Source organism: Scatophagus argus, chromosome 16 (genome assembly GCF_020382885.2).
Source record: "Scatophagus argus isolate fScaArg1 chromosome 16, fScaArg1.pri, whole genome shotgun sequence".
Taxonomy (NCBI): Eukaryota; Metazoa; Chordata; class Actinopteri; family Scatophagidae; genus Scatophagus; species Scatophagus argus.
The window spans coordinates 18,322,461-18,342,921 of record NC_058508.1 but is presented as its reverse complement, the minus strand read 5'-3'; the positions used below and the strand labels follow the sequence as shown (position 1 = coordinate 18,342,921).

Genomic DNA, 20,461 nt, shown 5'->3' with positions numbered 1-20,461 from the left:
GTGCCCACCAATGGCCACAGTCCGCAACTACATCTTTATTTTTTCTATTTGTTTATTTTGTCCAGAAGATATGCATGGAAAAAACGTAACAAAATTAAATTCAGCACAATGTAACACCAAATTTAAAGTTGCTATTTATTTGTGGGAAAACTGACATTGCAAACAACAAATTATGTCAGAGCATGTTTATCCTGTGAGCAGACGAGTCGAACGATTTGCTAAATCAATTGCATTTTATTGTTATTTCATTGTGTAATATATGAAATTTAATTTGTTGATTTTTTAAAAAAAATACGTATAAATTAGCCCTGATTACCGATGTAAACTGCCAAAAGATAATCACAAACTTTGCCGTGAGTATAGGCAGATACAAAAACCTCATACCAGAACTTCCGGTAAATGCAGTCAAAATAAAACTTTAAAACATAAACAGTGCAATCTGCACTGTTTTACGGGAATGGAAATGTTAGCTCAAAATAGACAAGTAGAGACATGATTTTTCGAAAAACTTGTTAACATTTGTTTCAAACTAAAAGTCATATTTCTGCCTTAAATCTATACGTTAAAAACTACTGAACCAGCTGTAGTCGTTAGCTTTATCGAATATTGCAAGAGAGTGGATAGTATTGTACTTCCGCTTTCGTTAAAAAATGGCGAGCAAAGTTGTGTGAGCCTGACGATAAATTACTAATATATAACATTTAACCTGTGCGCTATAAAATCATTAACCATCAAGCACAATACTGGTGTTAAAAGAGGGAACTACTTCCTATTTTTTTATGTCCAAAAGAAACACAAAACCAAATGACGTGTTTCATAGTCTGTTTAAAAAGCATGGTTCATATCAATTGAATGTCATTTGAAATATCATATCTTAGTGTTAAAACATGCATTTTTCATAGACCCTGATTTGTTTGAAAAATTAAAAAATATTTTGTTTGTGTGTGTGTTAGCTTCCCTTCAAGTATATCTAACATAACTAACATAATAGGCCTACAGGTAGATTTTTAGCTCCTTTCCAGTTTTCTTCTTTATAAACCTGTACAATACATTTTCTATATTTTATGCCAATTGATCTCTCTCTCTCTCTCTCTCTCTCTCTCTCTCTCTCACACACACACACACACACACATCACATCACATAACACACAGAGATGAGTTTAAAGGAGAAAAGGAAAAACAGTTTATTCTGATATCATATTGTTGCTCACTTTAAAACAACCACATCACATTGAGAAACAAGAGAATGGAAAAACAAAATAAAAATAAAGACAGAATAAGCATAAGTTCATACATGTCTTTCCTTGGTTGTTTTCTCCTGACCCTGGAGGACAGGGGAGGTGGACAGAGAGGGAAAGAGGGAGGACAGCGTTGGCTGCAGAGCCCCAACACACACACACACACACACACACATACACACACACACACACACACACACACACACACACACACAACCTGCTCACCCAGTCACTCCACAATCTGGGCAGGTCAGAGGTTCAAAAAGTTGCACACAGTTTTTTTATATATACAATCCGCAGCTACAAACAGCAAGATTTATTCGTCCTGTGTCACAACTGGAGACCTTCCTATACATCAGATGCTGAATCTTCAATTAAACTGGAAATTAAATTAGATAGATGCATGCTAATACACTTAAAAGTTGTTGCTGATGCAGAGAAAAGTGAAACCAAGTGAATATCTGTGATGAAACAGACTAAAGAAAGTTTGTGCAGTTTGCTGAAATGTCAGTCACACATTAGCCGCAGTGCCTGCTTTTAGGCTTTCTGTGCTGCATCCTTTACGCAGGCTTGTAAGTTGGAAACAGACAGTAGGAACTGGACAGGACTGAGCTTCGTATACACGGATGTTAGAATAGAAAAATAGCTCTCACAACAGATCTGTGACATACAAGTCACGAGTGAACGATTCAAAAGATGACAATAGAAAAGTGCTGACATACAAAAGGGAATCTAAGAGCACTGAGAGATTCCAAATGAGTCAGCAGTATTGGAAAAAAGATTTTTTAATTACTTTAAAAATGATAATAATAATAATATACTTCATCAACATTGTGTCAACATGGTTCACAATCAGTCAGGATCAAATGTGTGATGTGTGGAGGCAGCCGTCGGGTTCTGTATTTCAAACAAATTAGAGGTAGCTTTGCCCTTTAATTAAGATTAATTTGAAGTATTCTCAAATATGAAAAGTGCCGTCTAAAATAACCTCACACATGCACTCTCTTGTTCATGGATTTAAAACAATTACAGACAAACATTTTGGTGCTTATTATTGAGTCACAATTAAAATAAAACTCCAACCCAAATGTTTTCGGCATCTGTCTTTTTAAAAAGATGACAGAAGCTGATGCAGAAATAGTCTGCGGTCATGTTAGACCTTTTAAGGGTTACATCTAGCATCAACTAAGGTTCTGCTGTTATTTTTGCCGAATGAAGCATGAGTTTAAAGTCAAAATAAAATGATGTTAGAATAAGACAAAATAAGATTTCAGTCCTGGTTGATTAGGGAAGGAAAAAGTATTCATTTTATCACTGGGATACATTTGAAAAACAGCAATCCTTAACTGATTAAAACGCTCGATTAGAATTTAACGGCAGGATCAGCCACTAACAATGACAACTACTGCATAGAAAAACAATTACATAGCCTGAACACGTTAACGAAGCATTAAAAGTGGAGATCATTCCATGAAAATATTGAAGACGACAACTTAAAGCACTTGAGAAAGTGTAGATGTTGGGTTGGAGAATCACTTTAAACCTGTCGTTCCTATTCCCACCACAAGGTGGCAGCAAATGCACATTTAATCACAGGGCCAAACGTGCAGCAAAGTGGAACACGCACAATTAAAGACTTTCAAGTCCTTTTGAAAGGGTCATGTGAGAGTCTCCGTTAAAAAATTCTATTTTGTGATTATTGTGACAATTACTTCCCTCTTTAAAGGAACATTTAAACATTTTTCAGCTCTGTGCAGGAGCATTAAGGTTGAGGGAGGACTGGTCCTACAGGGTCTTGATCATGTCAACCTTGCCCCCTCCACTCTCATCATAAACAAAGGGACATTAGGGCCAAAGTGGCGTCTGTAGTCTGCTGTGTCAGTACATCATTCGTCGCCTGCTCATAAGGGCTGAACCCTAACACATGTTCTCCCTCTCTCTGTCCTCTCTCTTTAATCCACCTCACCCTTCACAGGTGAAGCAGTGCATAAATCTTTGCTCGCTCACATGTTCGATTTCATGCAAGAATCTGTCATTCAGAGTCGACCCACAGCGCACACCCTCATCTCTTCTGAGGCCTTCAGATTTTAACCATTTGACAAAACACCTTCTCTCTCCCCAGATCTTCCCTCCAAATGTTTGCCCTCCCCCCTCTCTCTCTCTCTCTCTCTCTCTCTCTTTCTCTCTCAGTTGCTCCCCCGGCTGTTCTCCTCTGTGGTTTTCTTGAATTTGTCCCCGTCCTCCTCCTCCTCCTCCTCCTCCTCTTCCTCCTGTGCTGCTTGGATGTGCTCGGCCGTCTCTCTCACGCTGGAAAACTTGCCTGAGTGCTCGGTGGTCGCCGTCTCTTGGTGATCTGAGGAAGGAGACAAAGACTGGCGTCAGAAGAAGTCATCAGTGACATCAGTGTATCGCATGTATCTGCCTTTGATCATTTCTGGAAACAAAATTTCCCCACTTCAAGCCTGCTAAATGTGCGTATTTACTACTTTTCGATGACAGGAAACTGACTTCACATTTCATACTGAGTATTTAACCATTTATTAAAGAACGTGACTGGCAGATTAACTGATAATGAAAACAACAGCTAACTGCAGAACTGACTGACTTTTTCTCCTTGTGCTTAAGGACTTCTGAAGCTTTTCCATTAAAAGACTTTACTTTTCGTTTATTTGTTCATTTGTTATTGAGAAAAATGATGCATGATTAATTCAGAAATGGCCAAGCCTTTGAGAAGAGGGCTGTACTAAGCAGGAATGTAAAAGATGGGATATTTCTGGTGATTGTTTCATTAAATCATGCTTATATTTTCCTTCTTACTCCTGAGAAATTCAGAAACACGCTGGATGAGGCCGAGGGGAAGGTTTACGGACTGGATCTTCATCAGATGTCGATCTCGTGATAAACAGCTACCTGATTAAATAACTTGTTTACCCTGATTTGTCTTCTGTGTGCAATGGCACACAGGACGAGCCCCAGCCGTGTCACTCGACTGAAAGAACAGATGAACCGTAATCGCTGGACTCAGCCGGGGTCCTTCAGCATCCTGTCTGGGGTGCTTTGTGTTTCTCCAGGCTTACACAAAGGGATTTATTGGGAGAGTCTGTCATCTGCGCCGACAGAGCAGTAATTCTGAATGAAATGCCACCGTTCTCATGTGATATAATGGAGATTAAAAAGCAATAGCTTTGCAGCATAAAACAAAATAATGAGTGAGTGTATATGCAAAAAAGAAGTTCACTTTGGCTTGAGATTTGTGTACTATTTGTTCACTTTTGTTTTGCTTTTGTTTGAGTCTGCAATAAAGTATAAAACAACAGAAGAAGAAGAAGAAGAAGAAGTGCTGAAACAGGGTAGAGTCTGCTCTCTCTGGCCTTACTAACCCGATCTGGTCTCTCTGAGGTGTCAGGTCCAGGTCTGACCGAGTGTCTGAATGTTCGAGCTGTAAACATCATTATGGTTCACTGCTGTCATTTCTTGCTCTTCTTCATGTGTTTGTGCCTACTTTACGTTTGTTAAGTTGTCAAATGTCATTACAATTGAAAAAATGCTTTAAAACAAATTTTTCTGTATTTGTAAAATAGAAACGTTCATAGGAACAGGTTTTCAGGTGAATATTCAGCAAGCTGCAGGACGTCATGTCATGCAGCTGCCTAAATGAAAACAGTGAGTGAAATAATAACCAGACAGAAACTTTGACCAACATAATATGTCTTAACTTCTGTTGCAACACATTGGGCAACTTTTCAAAGGTGCAAAACTTGTTTTTTCACACTGTTTGCAGAGGTTTCTTATCTATGGTGTCTTGTAATGGGAGAAGAAACACAATCAGGGTAAACAGAAAGGAAAAAAGGACCACTCACACAAACCCGAAGAGAAAAATACGCCTGCAGATACTCTTACACTGCATACAATACCAGCAGCCTGTGATGCCTGCTGCTTTATTCCTCATAAAGGATCGTCTGTTTCCTTTTAAGTAAACTCAACCTCACCTATTTTCAAGATTTAATGTAAAAATATAGCATCAAATCTGATTAGTGACATCAAAATCTGATTGAAGTTCTTTTCCTGCAGTTAAATTCGATTGTAAAGACTGCTGAGCTGGGAGCAGAAAAGATAAAACCAAAGCAAGCAACCAAACCAGGCCTGGAAAAGTAAGAATGACAATGACAGCCGCTCTGCTTTCAGCAGTGTTTGAGTGCCACGAGGTGCATTTCATGTCCCCTAAACAACAGCAGCAACAACAGCGTCGTCCTTGCTGCCACTGCGCGCTGTGTTGCTGCTGTTTGGGTCCCAGCCAGTCGACAGAGCGTCTCCCTCTCACCAGCAGAGTCGGTGGGAGACGTGTCCCCTCCCTCCTCTCCCTGCCACTGGTCCTCATCCTCCTCCCCTTCACAAGGGTCTTCCAAAGGGGGGTAGACACCTAGGTTCTGCATGTGTGCTTCAGCCATCTTCTGCACAGCTACACACACGCACACACACACACACACACACACACACACAGGGGGACGGCCACACAAACACATGGACACAGACACAGGGATAGAGGGACATGTTGTTTTGGTTTTACCACGCTTCAACACTGTCAGTTTTTTATCAAGCCTCGCAGGGTGTTCTTTAAAACAAAATATACACGCCAGTTAGGCAGAGAGCCAATTAAACACATGCACAGACAGACAGACAGACAGACAGACAGGCAGGCAGGCAGGCAGACAACTGCAAAACAGCATCCCACTCTGATTTTTTTCAGCAGAGCCTCCTCTGTTGGTTCCCGTCCTCCTCTCACTCGTCTGTTTGTTTGTACCCTCGTCTTTCCTCCACTGCCCGCCGTCCTCCTGTTTGGCACTGCTGACTCACAGTCTTCTCCCTCTCTTTTGTGACATTACCTCAACTCTGCCTCTTCCTTCCTCTGGGTCACCTTGGCCTCTCTCTGTCTCTCCCTCCCTCTCTCCCTCTCTCTCTCTCTGCCTCTCCCTCTCTCTCTCTGCCTCTCTCTCTCTCTAACACACTCACAAACACAATGCGGCACTGAGGCAGGTCACTCACTTCAGCTTCAGGTAGGTTATGTAACTGGAAATTATTCCGAGGTGGCTCTCTCTTTCACTCTCTGCGTCTGCTGAGCCGATGAAGGGCAGATTTGTGATGCAGGAGCGAGGCCTCCCGGCCCATTATGTCATCACTCACTTATTTTTAATTTTTTTTTTTTTTTTTTTGCTCCTTTAACCACCACATGCGACGCACAAGAAGCCACATGCAGTAAAGACTCAAAAGAAAGTACATGTTTGTGCTTATGTACTTCTATCCCGCCTATACGTGTGTGTTCGTGTCTATGTGTGTGTGTGTGTGTCACAGCTGTATACACAACTGACTGTAATCCTGGATGATCCAGACTTTCCTAGACTCACACTCACTGTCTCACAGCTGTCACACTCTAATCTCTCTCTTTCTCCCTTTCTCTCTCTCTCTCTCTCTGTCACAAATACTCAGACCCCTGCCTTAGAGCGCACACTATGAGCAGAAACACACAGGGACACGCCTTCGTGTGTCACACATGAGCATGCACAGGAAAAAAAAATAAAAAAAAGGGTTTTAGTGCACATCCACCCATCTGTCACATGCATTTTTTTTTCTTTTGTCAGTTATCCTGAAACATGAAAAGCAAGGAGGCAATTGACTGCAGCGAAGCACGGTAGAACAAAAAAGGTCTTGAACACAAGGACGAATCACAACACACAACCACCACCTGTGGTATCACTACTGCCCACACCTACCTTTGAGTGATGGAGGCTGATACACGTTTGGATTGACACGTTTCGGCTTGAGCACTCCGTTCTCTCCTACGACCCACTGCGAACCAGGACAGACAGACAGACATTACTGCTCATTTTCCTCAGACATTTTAAATAAAAATCCTTTTTTTTGGCAGATAGAGGCTTTAATTTGATATCCTTTTTGATTCGCAAATGTACTGCATAGACAAAAATATTGGGACACCTGTCACCAACAGGGACTTTAATGACGTCTCAGTCTAAACACACAGACAGCTTTGCAGCTCCAACAGCTTCCACTCTTCTGTGAAGGCTTTCCACAACATGTTGGAGTGTTTCTGTGGGAATTTGTGCCCATTCATGCAGTAGAGCATTTGTGAGGTCACACACTGATGTTGGACCAAAAGGCCTGGCTCACAATCTCCGTTCCAGTTCATCCCAAAGGTGTTGGATGGGGTTGAGGTCAGGGCTCTGTGTGGGCCAGTCAAGTTCTTCCACACCAAACTCAACATGTCTTTATGGAGCTTTGCTTTGTGCACTGGGGCACAGTAATGCTGGAGTAGAAAAGGGCCTTCAACAAACTGTTGCCACAAAGTTAGAGACAAAGCATTGTCCAAAAGGTCTTGGCGTGCTGAAGCATTAAGATTTCCCTTCACTGGAAGTCAGAGGCCGAGCCCAACCCCTGAAAAACAGCCCCGTACCACACCTGCCACTTATTTCATGTTTGCAGCTTTACATCGAATGAAAACGATCTGTCTTCATCACCCTCCTCAAGTGCTGCCTGGCATAATGTTTTGTTGTTTTTGTTTTTCACTACTTCATTGGAGTTTAGATTGTTATCACAGGGGTGATATGAATTGAACTGAATTAAAAAGTTTGTGGATTTGAACACACAGTGTGAGTTTATGATGATGGACACGTTGATGGATCCAGCAGGTTGACAAAGCGACACCAGCTGGGGGCCGATATTTACAAGGAAGACAGCTGATGATAGAAACACACAGCAGCATTATGATGGAGGGATTTTTTTAAGTTCATAGGATGGGGTGAATAAACATGGAGGAGACAGATGAGACATCTATTATAGAAAAGAGTTTTGACTTCACCTTTACCTGATGGGTGGACTGATCATCCTCGGGAGATGATTGGTCGGCTACTCTAAACAGCGTGGCAGGCGTGGGCCTCCTGCGCCGGATCTGCAAACAAACACAAACATAAATACATGAATTATTAACTGACCAGCACTCCATTATTAATAACTCTTAACACAAATCCTTGTCAATCATATGGAAAATGTTGACAGCTCACGCTGATAAGAGCATCCTGGGGCCTCGTTAGCTTGATTAGTCCTGCTGCCCAGTTGGCTGGCGGGTCAACAGCCAGCAGCAAGTTTCAACACTCAATACTGGTCAGGTCAGAGCGTAGGTGGCGGTCAGTAGAGCAGAGGAAGACTCATTATGTAACTTTGTGATTTCACAGACAGATCCGGTGAACAGAGGAGGGCATGTGATGTGGGACAGAAGCTCAACTGCCGCTTGCCAGTTTAAAATTATCCGGAGTTTAAGAACAGTTAAAGCTTTTGATAAACGATTAATTGGAACCGAAGGGCCTCTTCACATACCACACAACGCAGTGAGTGTGTTTGATCATCTGAGTGCACCGTGGGGACCATGGAAATGAGTATCTTAGACTAAATGAGCACAAACACTCCCCTCAAACCCCACACGCTGTAAGCCAGGTTGCTGTCAGCCTGAGAGCAGACGGACTTCAGGTCTGTGGTCACTGCGTACAGTGACTTCCCTGACCTTCAGATGCCCGACTACGCCTCCTCCAGCCCACCAGACCTGCATGTGTGGGACTGCACTCCCACAGTTTGGTTTTTCAACAATACTGTTGATACAGATACTCAGTTTAGACCGTCTAAAGTCCCACTCCACCAAAAAAAGAAATCAATCAACAACTATTTTGGTAAATGATTAATCGTTTAAATCATTAACAAAAATGCCACTTTTCACTCATTCATAAATAAATAAATTCTGTCTGTGGACTCTTGGAATTTTTTTGGCCATTTATTTTGAAAATTGTTTTTGGTATTTTAAAGGCTAAAGCCCCATTTCAAACAAATCGGGACGCTGTGTAAAACGTAAATAAAAAGGGAATGCAATCATTTGCAAACAAACTGTATTTACAGGTAAGAGCTTACAGTCATCACAGGTGGGGAACTGCACCCCTGGAGTCTTTCCAGGATGCTCCGTTCATATCTAATCCTGATAATCTCACCACTTAACCTGTACACCTGTGGAATATACACAGTGAATCTATCTATATACAGTATATCCCAGTCTGTTGTTGCTCCTGTCCCACCTTATTCGAAACATGTTATTGGTATCAGTTTCAGTTTAAGGATATATTCACAAAAATGAATGCATGTGATAAGGTAAAACATTGAATGCATTGTCTTTCTGCTGTCTCCAGTTGATTATATGCAAAGGACCAGTAGATGATCACATGAAGTTCTCCATGAAGAAGCAAACTGCAAACCTTTTACAAACCACCTCTTCAGCATTACTCGACACATAAGTTTAGAGTGGGATATCGAGTTAATGGCCTGAAATACTCAGCAGACAGTGCATTACTTCAATATGAAAGCTATACGTGCAGACCTCAATACACTTTCCCACAGTTCTAAAGGTTAATAAGCCGACTTCTATAAAAGCACCTTTTGGGAAAAACGTTGAATTAAATTAAGTGCATTAAGACTAAAAGCATTTCAGCTAAGCAGACTTGGCAGGTCAGACAAGCAAAGTACTGAAAGTGTCCCCCGTGGAGCAAGCCAACCTTGGCCATGACATGAACCTTGGCTCCGCTGTTTACGGCACCACATAACATCACAGGAAGGGCGTTAAGTAGCCCGGCTCTATTTTGCGTAAAACTGCTTCATACGGACACATGTGTTTGTGTTTGGTTCCCCCCCGTCTTGTTAAGCCAGGTGTGCGTCATCGCAGGGAGGCACATGTTGCCAAAGCAGAGGCTTGCTGGGCCGTGTGGTGAAAAGTCGCCCCTGTCAAACACGACAACACGGAGTAATCAAGCGTGGATTTCACCCTCACACATTTTAATCTCGTCACGCAACTTCCGTTTCCCGTCTCTCTTTCAGTCTTTCAAACAATCTCTCTTTCTCTTTCTTTATTTATTGACAGGGAGCATCAATATGACTTCCTTTAACCCCCCCGGAGAGGTGTGGAGGCCCGGGGCTCCTTGCTGCTGTGAACCCTGCTGCCTCTGCCTGCTTCACACCTGCTACCAGCCTTGCAGGGCAGCCTGAGGTGGCTCACACAGAGACCCACAAGAGAGAGCAGACACCAGATGTTGCCATGACCACGCCTGTATGCCCAAGTCCTACAGCATTAAACCCATCAAGGTGGGACAACCTCTGGATCCCTGTAATGTCATGGTGAGGAAGATGCGAGGGACAACCTGATGATTCTGTTGGTTATGTTATGTACCACCCCAACAGATTCTCACATTACCTCTGGAGCTGGAACAATTTGTCGATCGGTCAATTAGCAGGCTGATAGGAAAATAATCTGCAAGTATTGCAAGATTAACTGTTAATGTTATCTTTCCAGCAAAAAGTTTGTGCACATCTCCTTTATTCGTTCAGAGCAAAGCCTCATGAAATATCTGACTAATCGAGTGAATGACCAGCAGATTAATTAATTAATAATGAAAACACCTGTTTGCTGCAACCCTTTTTACCTCTATTTCACACAATTGTTTGTATTGTTTGTATCACAGCTAAATAAATGTCACTTCACTTTTTCATTTTACATTTTACTTCTGAGGAAGGACAAGATTAAGACATACAGAGTCCAATTTCATTTATTCAGTTGGAAAGTTAAAAAAACAGGCAATAAATGGAAGGTGAAATGATAGTGTGGCACAAATGAGGCCACAGACAAGCCAAATCTGATCTTTTTACCTGATCGTGTGTGTGTGTGTGTGTGTGTGTGTGTGTATAACAGTTATCCTAATGTCATCACATAATCAACACGGTCTTCTTGTAAAATGTTTCAACATCACCTCTCCAAAACCACAAAGAAAACAACAGTCCACATCGCACACGTTGCAAAACAGGGCGTAAAGATGACAAAATTAGATGAAAACAACAAAACCACAGAGACGACGACTTACAGTACATCCATTTGTGTCAGTGATGGCGTGAGTGACGGCAGCACTGACGTGCTGCTGCGTGACATGAACAAGCAGATGATAAAAACATACATAGTGACTCTAGTAATTTTCCAGCCTTCCAACCATCCACTCTCTCTGAGTTATATAATATGTATGTGACTTCCTCATTTATGCCAACACTGGGGCACAGCATGTGAGATTACGCCCGCTACGCTTTATCCCTCTCCCCCCTCCCTCCCCCGCTTCTCTAAACCCCCCTGCCCTCAATCTCCCGAACCCTCTCCTTCGCTGGCAGCCATTGTTTTTGTACTAAGATCAGTCAAGCGTCTGTGGACTTGCGCCGAGGGGCTCTGAGCAGGCTGCTGTGGTGGCCTTTCAGCGGCTCCACAGGTGTACGCCTGCAGGCTTCCCCAACAGGCAGCAGCACCTGAATAGGTCTCACACAGAGCTTTGGTCTCAATAAACACATCGGCAGTTGGATCATAATGCACAAAGGAGAAGTATCTATTAATCCAAAGCTGATGAGTGAATGTGAATAATGTGCTGACTCTGCAATGTGTGGCAGATGGAGAACGAAACCTCGAAAGACGTAAAGGCAGACAGTTTAGCTAAACGATATTTATTAAGTTTTCATTCAAAGGTAACTTTTATTCTTTAATTTTATTGGTTTGGATATGATTTATTCAATCCTCCATAAAGCCCTCGGTAGCCATGTTTTGAAATGCACCATATAAATAAGAAATCTTCTGAACAAGTTGTATTTTTATAATTTGTCAAGTGTAAAAGGGGCTGAGTAGTCAGGAAGGACTCAATAACAGGATTCCAAAACTTCACTCTGTGTGGGGTACATGAGTCACTGTTGGACTTTGCACATGTGTGTGTCTGTGCGCAGGTATGTGTGTGTTGGCTCAGCACAATCTTGCACACGGCAGCCCGGGTGCAGATTGGCTGATATGGGTCTGCTCCCCAGAGGCCGTCCTCTAAACCGGTGCTCTTGTGGTTGGGCCTATAATAAGCAGCAGCAGTAGGACAGCATAAACTAGATCGGAGGGGTCTCTAGGGACTCTGTGAGATGAGACAAAAAGGCTCTAAAGCTCTGCCTCCTCACCAGCGCTAACAATTGAGCATCTTGAGGGGGAGTCAGCTGTGCACATCTGGCCTCGACACAAAGACAAGGCAAAGAGGAACACACCTCAGGTCTCTTTCCCTGCCAGCTTACGTCCCCTTTGTCCAATAGCACTGCATTACATCGGGTCGTCTCCATTAAGTAATGTGTGTCAGCATCACTCGGGTCCATATGAAGCTTTTTTGATTCTCTGTCACCCAGATCTGGACCGACGGATATGGATTTGTACAAGATGGATTTGCAGTTACGGCATCCGTCCACAGGCACATGTCATCACCTCACTCAGAAATAAACATTAGTGCCTGTTCATGTGGTACATACTGCAAAACGGGAAGGGAAGGCATATGAAGTAAATCTGCTTTGTAAAGAAATGTATGTCCTGTGTCTGTTGTGTTTCTGAATGGTGCAGACATTTTTGGCTTGTGATCCTTTATTTAACTACAGAAAATTAACTCCATACATCATTCACCCCAGTGAATGAGCATCTTGAGGCGAGTCAGCTGTGCACATCTGGCCTCGACACAAAGACAAGGCAAGGAGGAACACACCTCAGATGGCTCTGCTGCAGTTTTATTCCTCGTCTCTGCTGCCGTGATCTTTAGTCTGTTTGAACTCTGAAGAGCAACTCAATTAAGCAAAGTTGCCCTTTTTTTTCTGAGCCGCCCTAAACCCCCCGCACGGAGAGCCATTTAAAACAAAATGGTGGAACCCCATGTGGCGCTCTTAGTGCAATCTAGCAATGAGTTCAATAACACAATAAGGTGAAAAATGATGCCTCTCAGTAGGAGCTGAGTGGTTTTTGCTTGTATGTGCTCTGTATCTAGTGCAGATATGTTGTTGATGTTTTATGGATATGCTTGTTGGACACGCTTTCTTCAGTTGCAAATGGTGGAACAAAACTGGATCAACTTGGCAGTTTAACACCAATCCTTATCTGATTAGTGTGAATAGGATCATATCACTTTATATTTTGTTGGTGGGAGCTTAAAACACAGTTTTTGAGCTCAAAAGTGCAAAGTTTCAGCATGGTTAACTGACATTATTATCTAATCTGCCTTCTGTTTTGTTCGTGAGCAATCTAGCATTTAAGGAATTTGATCTCTTTGGTTTTGTGTTTTGCCCAAGGAGTCGGACACACTGCTGGCTGTTGTGAGGATTAAACTGAAATGCCAGGCCACCCTGCCTCCTTCCCAACAAAACTGGCAGACAAAATGTTTCCACAAGCATGACAAATACACAACCGAAGGCCAGTGATCGGATCTTCGCAAGACAAACTGCTCGGTCAGACACGTTCAGGCTACACCCAGTCATCACTAACAGACGGTGCTGCCTAGCAGCTTCGACAGTGCTTCACTGACTAACAACACCCGCTTGTTCCAAGTTCCAGCTGTTTCAAAGAGGGTCAAGGACAAACCCTGCAAATTACAGCTCTGACTGGAGCTTGCTGAGGTCCAGTCTGAGCTGTAGTGTGCTCAGTCCTATTCAAATTATCAGCAGGATTGAGTTACAAGTCTGAGAGGCTGCTGCATGTTGCTTCTCAACATTCACATAACACTGTTGCAGTGACCTTTGGTCCCACCATTGGCTAACTGGATAAACAGATGGGCTGCAGATAGCATCTGGAGGGGCTCTCCAATGACCCCAAAATAGGTGATGTAATTATGCTGCACCCACTGGCTGAATGATATCATACTCAGACAACCAACTCCCCCTCTACCACCCTTCTCCTTCCCCTCTGTCACGCAGTACCCCACAGCATTTACGTAATTAGCTGCTGGTAGCTGTGTAGCATGCCGTTCCAGAGACTGTTGGAAGAGAGGTTTACCATCACAACACAACTGAGATAATGCGCCAGTAGCTGATGAGTGACAGGAAGCCACCTGCCAGGCCACAGTGCACACTGGAGCAACACACAGGGCAAGGCGACAACAGGGGAGGTGCCAATCAAAGCTTTCGCAGAGACAATGGCACGGCTAATTCTCCTGTTCTCGCTCACGCACTCGAGTCCAGCGGTGTCACTTTGTGCAGCTGACAAAGAGCCGTTCCAGGGGTCAACAGGCAGGTTTACACAAAGGACAAAGTAGCTATAGTTACTCATCTGCAACATCATTTGTACCCACAGGTGATAAATGAAAAAAAAAGGTGACTGTTGACGGTTGCTATGCAGCTTTCAGGTCATTGCTTGGATGCAAAAGGAATGTATAAACTCACCAAATTTCATCGTCACCTCACGTTGTAAGATGTGTAAGCATTGAGTTGAAATAATTCAAACCAAAAAACATTCTAACTTAACAGAAGATTATTAGAGGAATTCCAAACATTGCTTTTGTTGTAACCATTTGTTACTACATTTGTGTATAACCTTGTCTCTTCTTTGGGTCATTTCTCCTTAAACATATTGAAGATGAGCTGCTGTGCTGCAGTGCAAAGCTCATTAAGTTGCAGGCAGATAAACATGACAAAAACAAAATGTCTCAACCGCTGTGACGAAAATCAGAGATTACTACAGGCGCAGCAGTAATAACATAATGCCTTGTCTTCTGTGTGTTGATGAAACAGGGATCGAGACCAATCCCATTTGTTTTGAGTCACGCCTCAGTGCTCCCCTCAATATGCCAACATCAGTCTCTGGTGTGAGAGGGAGAGAGAGAGGGACTCTGGCCTCTGATGCTGAATGTGAAATCGGTAGGAGGTTCAAAGGTGCAGGTCGGGGTACAGATTCTGAGGCAGTTTCAATGAACGGACGGCCACTGGTGACATTTGGTGACAAGTCAGCTTCAGATCCTGTCCGGCCCTTAGCCCCAGCCCACATTTCTCTCCCTGCTGTGCCACCAATGCCTTTCTAATCATCTCCCTGTGCTCTCATCACAGATATGATTGCTGCTTAGATAGCCAAGGTTAAAAGATAAAGTGCTTCACTTGCGCTGTCATTTCTCTGCACAGTAACAGTGCAGTTAGAGATGAATGAATGAATGAATGAATGCACATTTGGGGGCTGTTTCTCTTCACAACAGCCGTGACATGGTTTGATTAACAGTGACCCCTAAAGCGACAAGAGAGTGACTGAGTGGGATAATGACACCAACTGACAAGAGAGGATTTGTTGACCACAACGTGAAAGCCTATGCATGCAGCACTGCAGACCCCTATCAAGGTCTGTACGGTGTCCGTGCATGGCTGACGTAGAGCAGACACTATGGCACATTTTCAACTCACTGTGTACAGTGTCATCAGGCAACAAATCACTTTACCCGTGCTCAATATTTATGTTTTTTTTTTTGACTGTGTACACATTACACACATCCATACGCACAGAAGCCGAGAGAAGATGAAGGATTGTGTTCAGTTAATGTTATCACTGAGGCTGCATGATTTTCAGAATAAAATTTAAAGTGAATTGAATAAACTGGCTTTGGTGCACAGAGGCTGCACTGTGAACTCAAAGTGGAAAAGGAATATGAAAGAAAACTTTGTGCACAAAACTGCTGTGGACGAATATAAGCCATGAAAGTGTTTCTGTAGTCGTTAACCAGTCAAAACGCCAGGGCTGTCAAAAGCAGGATGGAACAAACACATATGCAACCTACAGAAGACAGAGACCCATTGATTGTGTCCAAACTGTAATTGTATTATGTGGGTTCCAGAGAGGCAATTCATCCATTTTAAAAATTTTATTTTTTTTTTATTCACCCTAATTAGTTTTTGCCACAACAACCATCAACAAACTGCATGGGGCAGGCAACTTTGAAAGGAGCATAAAAATTAAATTTCATACAGCCAATCACGTCACTGGGCAAAGCGAGTCACGCCACTACGGTGACATTCCTGCCTGCCAACATGCAAGAGAAAGATCACGGCACCCTCTTGCCCAGTCCCAGCATGCTTTGTGGTATCCAACATGATGTTCTTTCTGGGAGTGCATGTTGACAGTCCCACAGACTGCTAATGTTTATCCACAAACACACAAAGCATCAAAGGTCGCTGTTTGATATTTAACCCAGAGACTGCACTGGGGGAAAATGAGTGATAGGGTGGAGAAAGTGAACGGGTCAGGGGAACCTAAATCATGTCCTCCAAAGCCTCTTTAGGTCTAAGATTAATGTGGACGTGTATGCCATTGGAAGGCTCTGGACTGGACTGATGCCCTTTCCTGCCCCTTGATATTCCCTTTGATATTCTGAGTTTCCTGTCAATTCAAAGACTCAACATGAGCTGACTGGATCAGATTGAGTTGACAGAGGGGAAACATGGAGAGATGTCTGCTTGTTGAGTCCACAGGGAGGCAGACTTGGAGGGAATCAGGGATGCAGCGTCTGTACCATGACCCTAATCTCTGTCCATTATGCACATTACCCTACATCACTTGCAAAGCATGCAGGATTGGCATGTGTGTGTGTGTGTGTGTGTGTGTGTGTGTGTGTGTGTGTGTGTGCGCGCATGTGTGTGTGTGTGTGTTGATGGGGGCAGGGATGGTAAACACAGCCATGTGCTTTCTTGGTGTTGCTGCGGACAAGCACAACTTTGCTCACGATCATCAATAAATCAAGATGATTTATTCAGGGAAGATTTCAAGAAGATACTGTGAGGGCAGAATAAAACTGGAAAAGTTAAAAATTCTGTTTTTGACAGCTTAAAAAAAGATCTTTAATAAGAGGGATTTACACATGCAGTGATTTAGTAGCAGAACAGGGAGAAAAAAATCTGACTGTGAAGTGAAGAAACTCCACTTGTATCCAAATTTTAATGCAAGTGACATTCAGGTCACCTTGGAAAATGCACAGAACCCAGTGAGAACAGATTCCAGAATTTAGTAGAAATCTGCTCACAGTGAGGTCAGTGGGTTATACTGACAAACCTGGTCAGTTTTAACTGAAAGAGATGTTTAAAATGTAATCATCACAAAAAATCCTACACACAAATAACTGCTGTTTTCTCCCACAGTTTGCAACATTTCTCTGAGTGGGCGCATCTCTCACGTTAACACCCAACAAAGAGCACTCACACGATACATCTCCAAACATGTAATAGCACCAATGTAAACAACCTATCAGATAGACAGAGCTGTCCATTAAAGTTGACCTTTTAGATGCCAAGCGTGGGGGGAGCTTTGGGCGACATAGTTGTGCTGCCCGTCTCCATAGTAACAAGGCCCTGGCAGTTCAGTCGATAGCCAGTTTTGGGGTTTAAATGCCATTGGAAAGAGCAGTAAGGAGTTACCGGGTTGTGTAACAAGTTTGGAAGAAAGGTGTAGTCATTGCAACTCATTAGCAAAAACGGACTGGAGTGGGCGAGAGTAATTGCTGTGGGAGGGGAAGGGAATGAATTGAGTGTCGTTAGCCGTTACCCCTGCCCACCCACACGTTCCCTGGAGACTCCCATCAGCCTTTGGTAGATGCTATCTGCTTTTAAACACACATAAACACATCCTCCCCTGAACACCCTTCAGTTTCCCAAACCCCTCCTTCAGTGCAATCGTTGCTTTGCTGTAACAATCAGTGTTCGTCCACCTGCGCACACCATCACGCACAAACAAGCGATTCCTCAAAAAGAGTTATCATCATCAACCAGCATGAGATTTTAAACAACTACATGACATAGGTGTCCTGAACAGAAGCACCAAGTTCACACAGAAGCTTCATCACACACAACTTATCTGAAGGTAAAGATCAGGACCAACCTGATGGAGGAGAGCTAAATATAGCTGATCACTGTTTGGCCATAAGGTGATTGAGCAATAAGGTCCTCCCCAAAACAGACGGAAGTGAGAGATTTTTTTGTTTTCAGTAAATGAAGGACAAGCTCACATATGGTAGCTTGATATCCTGTGGTTTCTTGGAAGAGGCGATAGGGATCAGAGCACAATGACAGCGCATGAGAGATAGAGGAAATAAGAGGGGGAGGAGGAGAGCAAGAGTTTGTGAGTAAATGTGAGTGGAAGACTTGTGAAGCATTGCAAAGCATTTCCATTTTAGCGAGTCTAAAGCGCAGTATTAGTGTCTCACGCGAGTATGTGAAATGTGACAAGAAATATCTTTAAATAAATGGTAGTGTAAGGCAAGAAAATCACACTTAACTCAAGAAAAAAAAAGTGCAATTATCACACTCTCCCGTAGTATCTACAAACTTGTTACCATACGAGAGCATATGATGATCACTCAAGGGAAAGACGGCGCATGATTGCAGGTCACTCTAGTTCATTTAAAGCCTTTAATGAATCAAGGACAGTTACTGAGGGAGCTGATCCCAAACAGGTGAACCCAGAGATTAGGTTGTGTGTGTGTTTCTCTTTCATGCAGCACATCTCTTTCTTGCTTTCCCGTTCCATCTCTCATCTCTCGAGCTCTCAGGAGGGATGAGCCATTGGCCTCGATCTACCAAGGCACCAAACAGTCCCTGCTTTGGCCCACTTTTCCCGGCGCTAAAATAAGATCCACCAGTATATCTGAGCCAAAATCGAAAGATCAGAGTCGTCCTGTCAAAAATGAGCATGCATTTCACAGAACAGCACAGGCCACACTGATGCTCATGGGGCAAAAGAAATGTTGAGAAGACAGAGTTCACTCACACACAGAGAGAGTGACATGCAGCAAAAGTTTTAAAAAAATTTGTCCTTATGAACAGTAGTAGCTGCAAAATGTCAAGGGGTTGTTACAGAAGAGTAAACTGGATTCATATGTGGGATAATGACTTTCGTGTCACTGTGACAATCTTGAATAGGCCAAGAAGAGATGAGACAGCAAGACACTGTTGTCATGAAGAGACACAAAGAGGAAAATGTCATCATAATTTCTCAAGTGTGTGGCAAAGACAGCCAGCAAAGCCAGCCCTGCACAAGGAACTTGACAAAAATTAAACAAAGTAGATGATGCAGAGGAAAGATGTTCTAACATGGAGGCATTTGGCCAGAAAAAAAAGGAACAACACTTCATAGCTACACTAAACAAAGCTGCCCCTCACTTGAATGACTGAGCGTTTGGCAAAGGAGAAATTCAGCCATGAAACATTTCAAATCAAACACAAAAGCAAGTCAGAGCTGCAGCTAAAACATAATCCACAGTAGCACAAAACTGATTTTTCCTCGGGTCAAACACCAGTCTGTCCACTGCCTGCTCACCATCTCCACTTGCCGAGGGTCCAGGTTGGTGGGCGCAGAGGCGGGCACAGCAAATTGGATCTTCTTCCTCTCCTTGGGCTCCCCATCGACCTCAGTCGACATGGAGGGATCCATGGCTCTGGATCCTGGGGGTCTGACTCCCAGCAGGTAAAGGAGGGGTCACTGCCGAAGATCACTGTAACCTCCCTGGAGGAACCTCCCAAAACTGGGTAGTCCCAATTCCTGAAGACTTGTCCCCTCTTTCCTGCCTCACTCCTTTACACCCTGTCTCCCCTCTTCTCCTGCAAAAACAAAGAGCTGAACAGACTCTCCTCTTTCCCTCTCCAGCAGTTGCTTTCACTCCTTCTCTACTCCCTCTCAACCTGTGCAGCTGGAGTGAATGAGACAAGTCCTTGGCTCTGGCTGTGAGGGAGAGAAGTGGGTGGGTAGTTGGTGGAGGGGAGGCGCCAAGGTCCAAAAGAAGGTGTGGATATTAGGCGAGAGAGGGGAGGAGCCAGAGCAAAGAGGGGAGGAGAGGAAAGAGGATGTAACAGGGGTGGGAGGGGTGTGTGGTTTTTCTCTGTCTAAGCTGAAGTTGATTTGTAATCAGAAAAAAAAATAATAATCTCATCACATCAGCTGAGCCTCTTTTGGCCTCTATTTGTGAATGAGAGATTTATGCTGAGAGAGGGAGCTGGGAGCAGGGAGTGCAAGGAGGGATAAACAGGAGGAGGGATGCATGGAGTATGCAGAATGTACACAGGGATTCAGCAGCTAAGCCCATGCTGCTGACATCACCAGATTTATTAGGCTGGGTGGTGTTACATGTGATGCTATGACCAACGATTTTCAATGAGAGCCCCATCATAGTCACAGTGAAAGGCTGGGGCTGTCCATTTGTCTTCCATCCTGTAGAGATTCATCAATAACTGGGACAAATCCCGTTAAAAATGTTTATTAACCGACAGGAGCGCATACAAATCTAATGCGATATAGAACAATAATAATAATAAAAAAAACTGAGAAACTTGACAACACTGGGATC

At 43.3% G+C, this 20,461-nt stretch overlaps 1 protein-coding gene across 2 annotated transcripts; it reads right to left on the bottom strand.

The window, feature by feature from the left end:
* Positions 1–1,155: 1,155 nt before the first annotated feature.
* Positions 1,156–19,849, bottom strand: ppp1r1b (protein phosphatase 1, regulatory (inhibitor) subunit 1B). Of its 2 annotated transcripts, none has more exons than XM_046415363.1 (5): positions 19,438–19,849; positions 8,110–8,199; positions 7,007–7,082; positions 5,560–5,697; positions 1,156–3,591 (listed from the first exon to the last, which is right to left on the bottom strand). In XM_046415363.1, exons 1-5 carry the CDS (start codon positions 19,549–19,551, stop codon positions 3,425–3,427), a joined length of 585 nt encoding a protein of 194 aa, XP_046271319.1. In that variant the 5' UTR covers positions 19,552–19,849; the 3' UTR covers positions 1,156–3,424. The 2 variants fall into 2 exon arrangements, with proteins under 2 accessions (XP_046271319.1, XP_046271320.1); XM_046415364.1 differs by having other exon boundaries at positions 8,116–8,199; positions 19,438–19,848.
* Positions 19,850–20,461: the final 612 nt, after the last annotated feature.